The sequence below is a fragment of the Agelaius phoeniceus genome, chromosome 8, assembly GCF_051311805.1.
Source record: "Agelaius phoeniceus isolate bAgePho1 chromosome 8, bAgePho1.hap1, whole genome shotgun sequence".
In the NCBI taxonomy this organism is placed as follows: Eukaryota; Metazoa; Chordata; class Aves; order Passeriformes; family Icteridae; genus Agelaius; species Agelaius phoeniceus.
The window spans coordinates 8,681,158-8,694,373 of NC_135272.1; the positions used below are offsets into that span (position 1 = coordinate 8,681,158).

Consider the following 13,216-nt stretch of genomic DNA (forward strand, 5'->3'; position numbering starts at 1 on the left):
TGCAGGAGACTGAAGACACCAGAACTGTGTCAGGATTTGCTCTGACTGGCTACATTCAGTGCACACTCAGGACAATCTGTTAATCATCACCTGGTAAGCATCTACAGGCTGCATGAACTGGTGGTAGGAAATGGACCAACCACCTGGAATTGAAGGGTTAATCAGTCCTTCCCCAGCCAGGCACAACCAGAACAACTCTGTCCTGCTCTGACACCTCAGTGCACAGGTTCCAGGAATGCAGCAGACAAAGGAGCCCCTGAGCACCATCTGCTCAAGCAACTTTTCTGCAGCATTCAGGCTGTGACAGACAGACAGTGTCCAGCCTGAGTCCCCACACAGATGTCCCACCCTGCAATGTCCCACCCTGCACTCCTGCCTTGGAAGAAGAGTTTGCCTCCAACTGAAGGGTCCCAAAGTGCTGTAACAAGTTAGGGTGACTGTCATCCCCTGCCACTGAAATGCAGCCCCCTGTTCTGCAGAGTGCTCCAGGTTCTGCATTCTAGCACAGAGAATTCACCACAGGCACCTCGAACCACGGGGAAAGATTCTCCAGAGTGTCCAAGGAGTGGGGTGGCTGCAACAGGAGGAGCTGGGGGTGAAGGGACAGCCAAGAGGCAGGAGTGCAGCCTCACTGCTCATTCCAGGAGAAGCAGGCTCTGACACCCCACTCTGCCTTGGCTCTTCCACAGCTGCTGACCACCAGACTGCTTGAGACAGGAACTCCCTATGAATATTTTAGTCTAAAACTCTTACTAAAAACCACCAGGGCTCAGAGAAGGTCTGTTAAGAGCCTGGCTGCTGCCTTGGGGTCCAGAGGCACTTTCTAAAGCCATGACTTGCAGCCCCAAGCCTGCCTGGGAGCTGTCAGACTGAACTGCTGTTCACAGCCCTGCTGTTCACATACTGACCTTCACATCTCGTTCAGCCTTCAGCACAGCCTGGGCCTGAGTGCCTCTGGCTCCAGGCACTGATCCACAGGGACCTCTGGCCACACGTGGTGCCTGAGGGGGGCTCATGAGGCCTGTGCTGATCTGAGATGGCATCTGACTATGCAGAACCCCCAGCAGCCTCTGAACAGCTGCTGGGAAGGTGTTAGTAAATGGGGCTCTTACCAATGGAGGGAGCAGGTTAGGCTGAAATAAGATCTAAGTGTGGGAAAAACGACAAGAAGAGACATTTCTCAATTAGAAAATTGCCAACTCGACTGCAGGTTGATGTTATCTCAAAGGGGAAAAAGCTGCTACTCTGCTATGAATGAATGTCAGGAGAACAGGCTGGAACTGCAAAAGCAAAACAGCCCTGCAGCACCAACAGCTTCAGCAACAACTTCAACCCAGCCTGTGAGCAGGGAAAGACCCTGACAGGGCAGTGGAGCAGCCACTGGTGAAAGGCAGCCCCAGGAAGGTGAGGCAGTTTCTGCCAGTAACAATGCAGAAATCAGATCTCAAGTCCTGCAGTCAAACACTCCAAATGCTCAAAGGAAGACAGGAATGTCCTGCACTTTTATTTAGAGGCTCCATTTCCCTGGCAGCCTGGCTCCAGGCACCTGCAGCTCCCTTGTAAGCTGTGCTCCCTGCAGTGCCAGGGCAGATCAGCCCCTCTGCCACCAGCCCTGCCTCGTGTGACCTCAGGGATCCCTTCCAACCTGAACTGCTCCTTCCACACTTCAGAGCTGCACATCTGCTCTGTCCTTACACGTGTAAAATATGCACTGGGACCCTTGTGAGACACTGAGCTTCTCCCCTTCCCCAGCAGATGACCTGTTTCTGCAGGATGAGAAATTACAGCTGCCTGGGGAAGCCACACCACCATCTGTTTTACATCATTCACAACTTGGACTGAATTCCTCAGCGTGCACACAACTCTAAATTAAACACCACAAAATCAGCACTGCTTGTAAGCAAGATCAGAGAGGTAATTTTTTGCTTTGATCTTGGTTTCTTACACCATTGCATTTTAAGGATTCCATTTTGTATCTCCCCATGAGAGAGCCTGAGGAGACAGAGTCGAGTCAGAGCCACCAGGAGAAGAACAAATCTGTTTGCAGGAAGCCACCAATCACCTACCTGTGGTGCAAACTGTGCAGGAAAGGGCTGTGTCATTCTCACAGCTGCAGCTGCTGACTGGAACTGCTTCTGGTACACAATGCTGTTCATTTTATTGGACTGATTGTTAGGACTTGTAGAACTGGCCCTAAAAGAAAGAACTCCAGTTAAAATCAACTGCTTTCATTCAGAGGATGTTCCTGCCCCAGTTACAACTTAACTAGAAATTCAGCACTGGAGGGGGGAAGAATCAATCTCTGAATTTAAAAAAAAGTGTGAAACTTTTTCTATATAAGAAGCTCAAAAAACCTCAGAACTTCAGAATTCAAAGAGAAAGCATAATCAGAAATACTGAGGCTATGAAGAGGGTCCAGGGCATGTGTGTATGAAAGAGCCCTTTCCCCCAAGCACTCATGACACAAACACTGATGTCAGATTTGTGATGTTAGATGCAGTTTCCATCCTTGCTGTTTTATGTTCAGTCCTGCTCCTTTGCAGTCACTCTTTGCTCTCTCATGGCAAGTTCAGAGCTTGTCCCAGCAGGCAGTGAACATGCAGCTGCTCCTGCTCTGACCTGCTGTCCTGTGTTTCAAAATGCACTCGAAGAGATTTCAAGAATTCCCCCAAAATGCTCTCCCTGTTTTATCTGGCTGAGAATGTGACCTTCCACTAAAACTTCCAAGGTGTTGAATCACCAGGAATTCCATGAAGCTTGACTGATTATCTGTCAGGGGAAGGGCAGCAAACAGCCCTCAAAGAGAAAAGAGTGAAAAAGAAGAAAAAGAAGAAAGAGTGAAGAGGCTTCTTCAGGAAATAGAGTTTGCCTTGCAGAGGGTGTGGGTGATGCACTCCTGGCAAAACGAGCAGAGGGGCACCAGGGCAGGGACACCAGCTAAGCTCCACACATCAATATTTTATAAGCTTAAAGGAGTCTGTTTTCTTTATTAATTTCACTTGTGAGCAGCTTACAGACCTGGCAACAACACTTACTCGTCTAACAGAACTGTTGCCACAACTGCTGTCTAAACCTTTAAGTGTTTTTTACTTTGAACACCACAGTTCAGATAAACTCTTACAGCTTTATCCCAAACCACATCTTCCCTGCCACTTCTTGTTTCTTCATTTACCCAAAAAAAAGTATTTTCCACCTTTTATTTCAGAGCCATTTCCTTCTGTTTAACACAGCAGATGTGATGACCTACTGGAATGCTGCTCATGAGCTCAGATCAAGCAGTGTCTCGTGTATCAGTGGCCCCTCACCTCATACTGCTCATGCATGACTAGGTACATTTTCTAGCTCTGGTTTTAAGGAATGTTGAGCTGAAGGGAGATTTACCTGAAGGGACTGGAGGTTGGGGTAGTGCTCCTGCCAGTAACTGGTGGTGTTCCAGGTTTAACATCAATGCCACCTCCAAAGGCCTTCAGGTCCATTTCTGAGATCTGAAAAACACAGCAATTGACATGTTAATTCTAATTTAAAAAATGACATTTGCTAAGCAGCTGTTAGCTTACCTCAATGAAAAGAGGTCACTTAAGTGGAGATGAAAGCCTGACTGCAGAACAGCCTCTTATAATTAGGACAGGCCCAGCACCACAAGCACCTCTGTGTACAATTTTCCTGCCCTATCTGGCACTTGCAGCAATGGTACTGGCTTTCTAACTTGCTCCTCCTGCATAATGACAGGGGGTTTGAGAGTCATTTCATCTACTTGGCCCTAAAAAAAAGAAAAAAAAATGTTTTGGAGTTGAGATCTCCTTCTCCAAGACTCCCATCTCAGGTACCACATGAAAATATTTAGAAATAATCCTGAAAAATGCTGAGAAGAAGAATACCACCAAGTAGTCCAGGTCTATAAAAATGAACAAACCCAAGGCACAGCAAAAATGGAGCTGTCACTCATGCAAAACAATCTCCAGACTAACTGGAGCAATGACTCTTGAATGCTATTTTGCAGATACACTCAACAGAATAAATTAGTCTTTGGAACAGTGTATTTCCACACATGGCCATGAAGCATAACAGCAACAATAAATCACTTAAAATGAGAGGCTGTTTTAAGTTGACTTTCTTTAGCAGCAACATGATGGGAATCTCAGAGCAGGGCAGGAAAGTCATCTAAGGCCAGTATCCCACTGCAGCTCTTCCCTCATTTTTTGCTGAAATGAGCAATCATTTTCCAGTGACAACTGCAGCAACAAACATGCTGCTGCCTGCAAAATGGGCTCCTAACAACTGCCAGGCTGAAAAGATTTGGCCACATCCCATGAAACTGGAAAACTGCTCGGTGCAAAAACCACCATACACACTCTGGGGGTGAGGAGATGCAAGCTTCATCTAGGTGGTCTGAAATTCTGGTTGCCATTACTGTCCAAGACGTGGAATTATTAACACCCGAGATGTTTCTTATTGCAGCTGTAAATCACTGGGACTGTGGGGTTATTTTATATTGACAAGCACCCTAAAATGGAGGCCAGAAGCTGCAGGGATTTCAGGTGCAGAGGTGGATCAGTCCCCCAGGTGGGAGGACCTTGCTGTGGCTGCCAGCCAGCTGAGCTGTGTCCATGTCCAGGGTGTCACCCACTGCTCACCTGGAAGCGAACTGCAACTGCCGAGTGCTGCACACTATCCGAAAATCCCCGGTGCCTGTAAAGCTGGGATTCCATCTAAGACAAGAGACCTTGTGATTGGAAGCCAGCTCCACACATCCCCTCATCAGCAATTACCTTAGCAGCTTCACATAAAGGAGAGGAGAGACTGCCCCCCATGATACACGAGTTTCTTGCACTGTTTTAGTGTTATTTCCTTCCTAGACCTGTTGCTCAGTTTTCCTGAGCTGCAGGACCAGACTTTTCTTTTTTCATTACAGAAAGATCCTGTCTTGCATACAATGCTACATTAATGTGCACCATGCTGTGCTGCTCAGAAAGGCAGATCCCCAGCAATAATTACAGAGTTCAATTCTTAAGGTCATGGCTGATACAGAGTCCACTGAAGCCCCTAAAATTCCCCATTTTGCACTGGAAACCCCTGAACCCAAACAGCCTGCTCTGGTCTGAGTCCAGAAGCAAAGCAACCAACTCAAGCAGGCCCAGAATCTGCCACCAGCCCTGACAGAGTCCTGCTGCTCCCCTGCTGCTCTAACAGCATCTCAGTACTGTTTTCCACTGTTTTCTGCATGAAATCCCCTACTAGTCCATGATGTCACTATCAAACCAGCTATTCCTGCAGTGCAAATGGAGCAGCACCAAGTTAGCTACAAAACCTCAGCTAAATGCACAGAGCCAGTCACAGGCATTAACCCTGACTGGCTTTTTTATCTTTTAAAGCTGAGGCAGATTTTTAAGATGCAAGCAGTCAGCATGAGTTGCTGTGCTGGTTACATAAACCAAAGCCCAGCTGTGCTTCACATGAATTTGTGTCCTGTAGCTGTGGCAGTGCTGTTACCTTCCCAGTTGCAGCAATCATGCTGTGCTGAGTTCCTGCTGGGATCAATCCTCTGAAGGGCTGGGTCACCTGGGCAGGTCTGCTCAGGTTTTGAGCCTGAGCTTGTGGTGGGGTGTGCTGTAATGGTGGCTGCAAGGACTGGGGCAGGGCTATCAGTGGCTGTGCTGTGGATCCAAAGTTGGGCAGGGAAATCTGTGATCCTGGCAAAGGTACTGTCACCTGGAGAGAGAGCACAAAATCACCAGTAACAGAGACACAAAGGCCATGATGGCACTGTCATTGCTGGCTCTAGTTCAGCTTTATCCCAGGCAAATGCCTTAATGAGTTCATTTATTTAACCAGAGAGCTGCAAGCAAGTAAGTGAATTTATTGCTCAGTTTGCCTTTATAATCAGTTCTAATGGCATTTGGGTCTTTGCTTTTCAGAAAAAAAGGTGCATGAGATCTCCTGCCTCCAACATCATTCAACATGATTTCACTGTGTGACAGGGAATTCAATTCAACTCAGAAAACAAAAGCAGTTCTGGCACAGGTAGGGACAGGACAGGACTGGTTTATTTGTTTACTTCAAATAATTCTAGTCAAAGGACACTGGGATAAAAATTAGATTTTACTTTCCAGGAGTTCCAACAACCAGCACTTTGAACTTAAAAACAATGTCAAAAATATACAGCCTGTCCCTTGCTTGCATTTACCACTGTGCTGTGGGTAAATGCACAAAGAACAAGAGAGGGTGGTAGTGATAAGCATGGAAACACAACAGCAGTGACCTGACAGGCAGGAGTTACTGCAGGCCTTGGTCTCACAATCCACTACCTGCAAAATCATCTTCTAAGGGTGACAAGGAGAATGATGAGAGATTCCCAAATGTGAAAGGCTTTACAAGGATTCTGCTCTTGCAGGGTGACAGATTAAAATCAGAGAGACAGGCAGAACTGAACACACTGAAAGTACCAACTCTTCTAAAAGGTCCTTAAAACTGTGCTAGATTTCCAACAGACAACATCCAACCTTTTACCACTCTTCTAGATTTCTGTCTTGGCACCTTTTCCAGTGTAGGAGGTAGGCTACTATAATAAATCAATCCATCCCAAGTTTGGTTTTGGAAGCCATTTCAATAAAAAAAAACAACCAGAAGATGGAGACCACTAGACAGTATCCTGCAAATATGATAGAATGCTTCCACAGAACAGTTTAGCAGTTCTTTCACAAAAGAGTGAAAAAGCCCTCAAATCAGTGGAGCTATTTTACTGACCTGCCTGTCCTGCATGATCACCTATCTGCTGACTGCTCAGTTATTTTCTGTGAGCACTCCTGGGTTCCAGCTCAGAGAACTGGTATTAACAATTAGGCTGCACTAAGCACCTGGACTTTGCCTCTCTCTCTGTTCACCACTCCTGGTATCTGCTTCCAGAAAGGCATCATGTGCCTCAGTCAATTAGCACTGTGCCAATTAAGTATCTGCCCATCACTGAAAAATGAACTATTATTCAAGGGAAGGATGCCAAGGACAAATGATCAACATGACCTGCAGGCCACCCAGCCCCTGAGCCACCCAGTTTGTGCAGTGCTGCTGCTGCAGCCTCCTTCACTATTAACACTCTAGTTTTATTTTGGAGGAACTAAAGGCTGTCTCAGCCCTCCCCTCTATTCCCAGCCCACAGACACCATCAACCACACATGCTTTTAGGAAGAATACAATGCAGGAAATTTACCATGCCATAGTTTACCTGCTGGAGAGCACTGGGAGACTGTGCAGTGTTGTAGAAATTGCTCTGGCCAGGCTGCTGAACCTGCCCAGAGTAGAGATTTGAAGCCTGAGTGAGGGTAGCTCTGGCCTAGGAAGAGAAGAGACACCTCCCATCAGGAGCATTCAGGAGAGCAGCTCTGGTGCAGCAACCAGTGCCAGAGAAAGCCCAGCAAGGGAAGCTGACAATGTGAAAGTTTCACTTTGTGCTAAAGCTCTCATTTGCAGCTGGTGGAACAGCCCTTTACCACCACTGAGAGAATTTCAACCTGAAGCTCTAATTAATGACAGAAGCACAAGGAGCCCTGTAATTTGGGGAACAAGCCTCGATTCAGAGATTATGCTAATGTACACTTATTAAATTAAAAGAACACTCTCCTCCAAGTGTTTTCAGTTTGCTGCCACCCAAACTGAGCAAGACCTGATGTCCTGTATCAGGCCAGAGCAGAAGGGCTGCATGGGAGCATCTCCTACCTGCAGGATGTGGGTGTCAATGAGCTGAGAGCCTCCCAGCCCTGAAGCCTGCCCAAGCTGGTGCTCATACAGGATGGGAATAGGCTGAGTGTTGGAGGTCTGCTGGAATGCCAGGCTGGACTGGGCCTTGGCCAGCTCCTGGTGCTGCACTGCTGGGAAGTTGTGTAAGGCTGTGCCAGACAGAACCACTGGGGATGGCTGAGACAAACCACTCTGCATGAAAGCTTGCTGGGATCTGCAAGAGATTCAAGGGGCATTCATAAAAATTCTGACAGAGCTCAACAATGAACCACCAAAACAAACAGCACAGTTTATATTCTTTAAACAGCATTAGGATGCTTAGCTCTACTGAACATCTTTTCACCTGAGAAAGGTAGATTTTTTTCAATTTACTCTGCATACAACAAAATAACAGCTGCTACTAAAGGCCACAGGAAAAAACAATGAGGCTTCTTACTAAAATCTTAAATCACAATTACCTATTTAGATGTTCATGCTGCAATAATTCTTGGATAATTAACTGTAACACAGAAAAGCTGCCAGTTCTTAGTTCCTGTGCTCCAAGGTAGGATGGGAAAGCACCTGTGAGCAGCCCCACTTAGTCACTAAGGGAACTGCTTTCTTCCCTTGACTCCACAGTCCAAATTCCATTACAGCTTAAATCACTGGATACTGACCATGGTAGCTTCCAAATGAATGTTTTGATTTCAAAAGACCTCACAGCCTTTAATTTTAACCAGCTATTCAATTCCTCTTTCAGCAGCATGGGGAAGCTGCAGTTTGTTTAAAGAAGACTGAAACCAGTACAGCAAAGCACCACAGACAGGTTTAGTCCATCAGAAATCTTCATCTGAACATCCCCACTAGGAACTTGGTGAGTGGCCACCTTCAGCCTGAAGAATCAAGAGTTTTTAAATAACTGTTCCTCTCAAAGCTTTTGAGCTCAGAGCAGAGTGTTTCTGATGTGAAAACACCTTTTACTTTCCCTGGTGCTGGCTGTGTGTGAGCAAAGCTCTGCTCCTGCTCATCTGCTGCTGTGGTGGGGTTTGCTTGTGCCCACAGCTGGGTGAGCTTTGCTCTGCACCCTCCCCTCACTGCAGAACACTGGAAAAACTCTTCCAGACTGGATGCAAAGGATTGGCTTCAATGGAGCCAATTTTTTTTTCCCCCAAGTTGTTTTTTAGCTCACTTTTAACTTTTGGTTGTAATGTTTTAAACCAGCAACCTGTGCATCTCCAAGCTTCTCCTCCTCTGCACATTTTCTATGTGGGAGAAGCACTCCCACTGTTAGAGCTCCATTAATGCCATGTGTGATCACATGTTTGTGTGTGATCAAATTTCTTTAATCTGGACCACATGCCAGCCTGATTGTGTTTTTGCAATTAGCCAACTGTTTGCAACAGCTTTTGTCAGCTGTAGCAGGACAAGCAATATTTGGTCCCACAAAGTCAGCCAAGCACCAAAGTCAGGATACAAATGTGGTTAATTAAACCTTCTGTGGCCTCAGCCTTCTACATTGCACCAAGCAGATTTAACTACAGCCCATGCAAAACCCTCTAATTAAACTTCCAAAGCAGCTTTCTCAAAGTGGAACTAACAACATTTGTCAGAATTCCACTGCTGTGGAGCAGCTTTCCCAGGAAGGGCAAGGGAGCTTTGGGAGGCTCACAGTGGAAGAATGTCTGTCTGTCCATCAGGGCCACTGCAGAGATACTGGTGCTACTGTTACCTTCTGCAGCAAACAGAAATATTCTGAAACACACCATGCAGCCCCTCACACATCTGCAATGAGATTTTCACTACCTAGGAGTTCAAACTGGAACTTCACAGTGTTTCAAGACTCCAGTGTTGGTTTGATTAAAAAAACTTGCAGAACTAAAGGGACAGACATTTTCTGTTCTCTTAGCATGACAGACTGATGCTCTCAGCTCTTTAGCCTGGGTTTTTAAAGATACAACTATCATGCATCAGTTTTTAACCCAGATTTCATAACTGCACCTGTACAAGGCAGACAATCTGCATACAGAGTTCTCAGGCAGAAGAGATTTTGGGGAAGACAGGAAGGTGAGGCAGCTGTGGAGCACATATCACAAGTCTGCAGGGAACCAAATTCAATGATTCTGGCACTAAAACCCCAAGGAAATGTGCATATGCTACCTACCTGTAAGGTTGTAAGGAGGAATTGAACAACTCTTGGGCTTGTGAAACAGCTGGTGCTGCTCCTAAACTCAGCTGAGCTTGGTGCTGTCCCTGCAGGGGTGCATAGATGGGGATGGGGATCTGCTGAACTGAAGCAGGCTGCGTAGAAGAGAAAACATTAAAATGAAGTTAAAAAGAAAACGTTAAAATTAAATTAAAAAGAAGAGAAAACGTTAAAATTAAGTTAGAAAAGCTACAGCTGAACGTGTGTGAGGATTTGTGCAGCATTATGAAAAGTAAAATAAGAATGTCAAATCCCCAAGGCTGCATGCAGAGCTAGTATTGCTGCCCTCATGAAAATTACTTTCTAGTGGAATTTTATGCTTTTCCTCACAACCAACCAGCAGAAACTGAGTGAAATATTCAGATCTGCATATAAAACAACTGTTTGAGATTGCATAGGATTTTGTATGACAGAAGTTGAGTAAGCCTGCACTCACATGGCCACAGAAACACAGGAATAGAAACTTTCCCATATATTTGTGAGTGGAAGCTTATTCTTTCAACTTCCATGGCAAACAACCAAGCACTGCCTGCATGCACCAGAAGAGACAGCAAGGGCAGGCATGATCTCATTTTTTGCAGTCTTTAGTCCCACTCTCCCCTGCCCTCATCAAATGATTAGTGGAACTTGCAAGGCAATATGGATAGGGGGGGAACAGGGTGAATGAGGAATCCCCAGATACCTGAGAAAGGCCTGGCTGAAAGCCTTGCTGCTGGGCCAGGGAAGGTGGTGCCAGCCGGGCGTGCTGGGTGTTGAACAGGTGACTTGTATCCATGTAGAATGCTGGGATTTGAGCTGCAGTGCCTCAGGAAGAGCAATACAATTAGTACTTGATTTCAGTACCTGATTTCAGTACCTGATTTCAGTACCTGATTCCCAGCAGCACCCCTCTAGAAAGGTTTTCATCAAGAATTAGAGATGCAGCTGCTGTCAGTCCTTCCCACTCTAACAGCTCCAGAGGGCCTGGGAGAAGGAGCAGCACTGCAGAGCTGGCTGCCTCAAAAGCTTTGGTATCTTTTCCAATTCACCCCCAGAATCTATCAGTCTTGCACAGGTATCATTAATCCCACACAATTTTGGAGGGATGAACAACAGATTCTGGGCAAAAAAGGCATTTGGGTGAAGGAAGGGTTAGAATGTGTTACACTGCCAGGTAATTTAACTGGATTGTTAACTAGATGTAGGATTTCCCTTAAAGAAAAAATGCCACAACTCTCAACTGCTGTAGCATTTTAAGAAAGAAAACTAAATCACTCCTGGTCTTAAATAGCAATTTACAATTCTGCAACAGGAATTTGGTACATTAAGAGACTCAAACTTACTTTCTTCAACAAACTGTACAGCACTACCTTTGTCCTTCCTGATAAAGCAGTGCAGATTCAGAGTAAGACAATTAGTGAATCTGAGTACAGAACACTCTTTATCATTCTGTCTTTACTGCAGAGCAAAACCAGAACCAAATTAAACTCTCCAGCTTCAAAATTAAAAAAAAACCCCAAAAAGCAGATGTGTGGCTTGTCAGCCACAAACAGCATTACCTGCTGCAGACTGAGACACATAGACCTGGGGACTTTGCTGCTGCTGGGCAATGAGGGATGGCATGCAGCTCAGCTGGGAGAAGTGGCTGGCAGAGGCCAGGCTGCTGGTCTGCAGCTGCTGGGGTTTCACTTTGCAGATGTTAGGAGGGTCTGAGGTGCTTGCAGTCTTCGTACTCAGTGAAGAGGTTGTGTATGTTCCAGCTCCTAGGAGGAGAGAAGCCAGGGATGCAACAATCAAAGACATTTCAGAACCTCCTCATTCAAAGATCAAAGTTTTGGGAGAGTTCTGTAAGCACAGCCACAACTAGTAAAGAACACTGAAACCTAATGCAGCTGTTTCAAGGAAAACATGGAGCCAATCCTGTGGAGCTCACTGTGGGAAGTGCTGCAACCCTGCCACATCTCCCTTCTCAGGAGCACACAGAGCTACTGAAGGAGGCAGCTGGGTCAGTTGTTCAACAAAATATTGCAACCCACAGTGGTTGTGCCTCTCATGGAGATATATTTTAATATTCCAAGGGATGAAGACTTAACCAGATTTAGCATCTTTTGTTTGCTGCCAAGAACCAAGGTGACAACTAAGTACTGGTTGTGAAAAGCAGCTGGACATCTGCTCTGCTTTTTGCAAATAGGTCTTGATATGAGTTCTTGAAGCTTTAACTTAAAAAGCAAGAGTACAAATAGCAGTAAAACATCAGAATTATCCTCTGCCCCAAAATCTACGTGCTTGCCTCCATTTGGCTGAACAAAATTAAACCAGTAGACAAGAGAAGTTTACCTCCTCTTTCAAGTCCATGTAAGCAGCTTAGGCAGAGAGTGCTTTAATATTATTTTCAGGTGACTGAAGTGAAACAGGTGAAGTCAGTTAACAGGTTATTTGGGAAGTTGCTGCTCAGATCTGCCATTCCATTTCTAGCACAAACCCTCTGTTAGCTTTGCATTTAACAATTCCAAAAGGAATTCAATCCAAACATAAGCAAGGAACAACACAAGGGGACATCACTGCTTTGGATGAGTTACCTGAGAGGGATGTTGTGGGGGTAACTGAGGCCACAGGAATAGGAGGCATTGATGCACTTGAGAAAGAGCTGTAAGTGCCACTGCTTGGCCCAGTGTTGCTGCTGCTGCTGCTGCTGCCACCAGCAATGGGAGACGCTGCTGAGGTCACTGGTGAACTCTTCTCCCCCATGTTTGGGGAATTCTCCCATGCTTTGCGTGCAGACTCCATCTATTTAAAAGAAAAAAAAATCCCTCATCTATTAGGAAGTTTCAAGCAGTCCCTGTTCCTCTTTTAACAGTTCTTTTTAGTTAAAAGGCAATTGGGGCTTCATGCCAGCCTCTTTTGGAAGTCGCTGTCATCGTGCAACTCTGTTCATGCAAAAAGCAAACAGCCTCAAGTTGGAGCTGCACATGTGCACAGTTCATCATCTTACAGCCAATGCTCAGAAGAGAATCCACTCACACTAATTTGGCTTGGTTTTGTTTGACATGAAGAGCAAAGACACAGTGAGCAAAAGAAAGGGAAAACCCCCTCTAAATACTTCCATCAAGTCCTTTACTTCCAGGTTACTTGGGCCATTCAAACGAAGCAGCCCTTTGCTTTCTTGGTCCATCATCCACTTGGAGTGACCACCAAGGATACCCACTGCACACTTCAGTGAACATGACAGCAGTCAGGTTTGGATCTCCAAAGCAACTCCTGCTCAAGAAGCAACCACAAGCTCACACAGCTTGTGTATGCTGCTTTATGTTAAAGCTAAACAAT

General features: G+C 45.7%; 1 protein-coding gene across 13 annotated transcripts in view; it reads right to left on the reverse strand.

The window, feature by feature from the left end:
• PRRC2C (proline rich coiled-coil 2C) overlaps window positions 1-13,216 on the reverse strand; it is a 69,985-nt gene that overhangs the window by 3,132 nt on the left and 53,637 nt on the right. For 7 of the 13 annotated variants that reach the window (XM_077181935.1, XM_077181937.1, XM_077181941.1 and 4 more), the window contains 10 exons: window positions 12,472-12,679; window positions 11,452-11,655; window positions 10,596-10,717; window positions 9,872-10,008; window positions 7,711-7,945; window positions 7,205-7,327; window positions 5,491-5,709; window positions 4,635-4,709; window positions 3,382-3,485; window positions 2,067-2,193 (listed from right to left, as the gene is read on the reverse strand). In XM_077181935.1, coding sequence (XP_077038050.1) covers window positions 2,067-2,193; window positions 3,382-3,485; window positions 4,635-4,709; window positions 5,491-5,709; window positions 7,205-7,327; window positions 7,711-7,945; window positions 9,872-10,008; window positions 10,596-10,717; window positions 11,452-11,655; window positions 12,472-12,679 — 1,554 coding nt within the window. The remainder of the gene's footprint in view (window positions 1-2,066; window positions 2,194-3,381; window positions 3,486-4,634; window positions 4,710-5,490; window positions 5,710-7,204; window positions 7,328-7,710; window positions 7,946-9,871; window positions 10,009-10,595; window positions 10,718-11,451; window positions 11,656-12,471; window positions 12,680-13,216) is intronic. The other 6 variants (XM_054638186.2, XM_054638184.2, XM_054638180.2 and 3 more) reach the window with 5 other exon arrangements.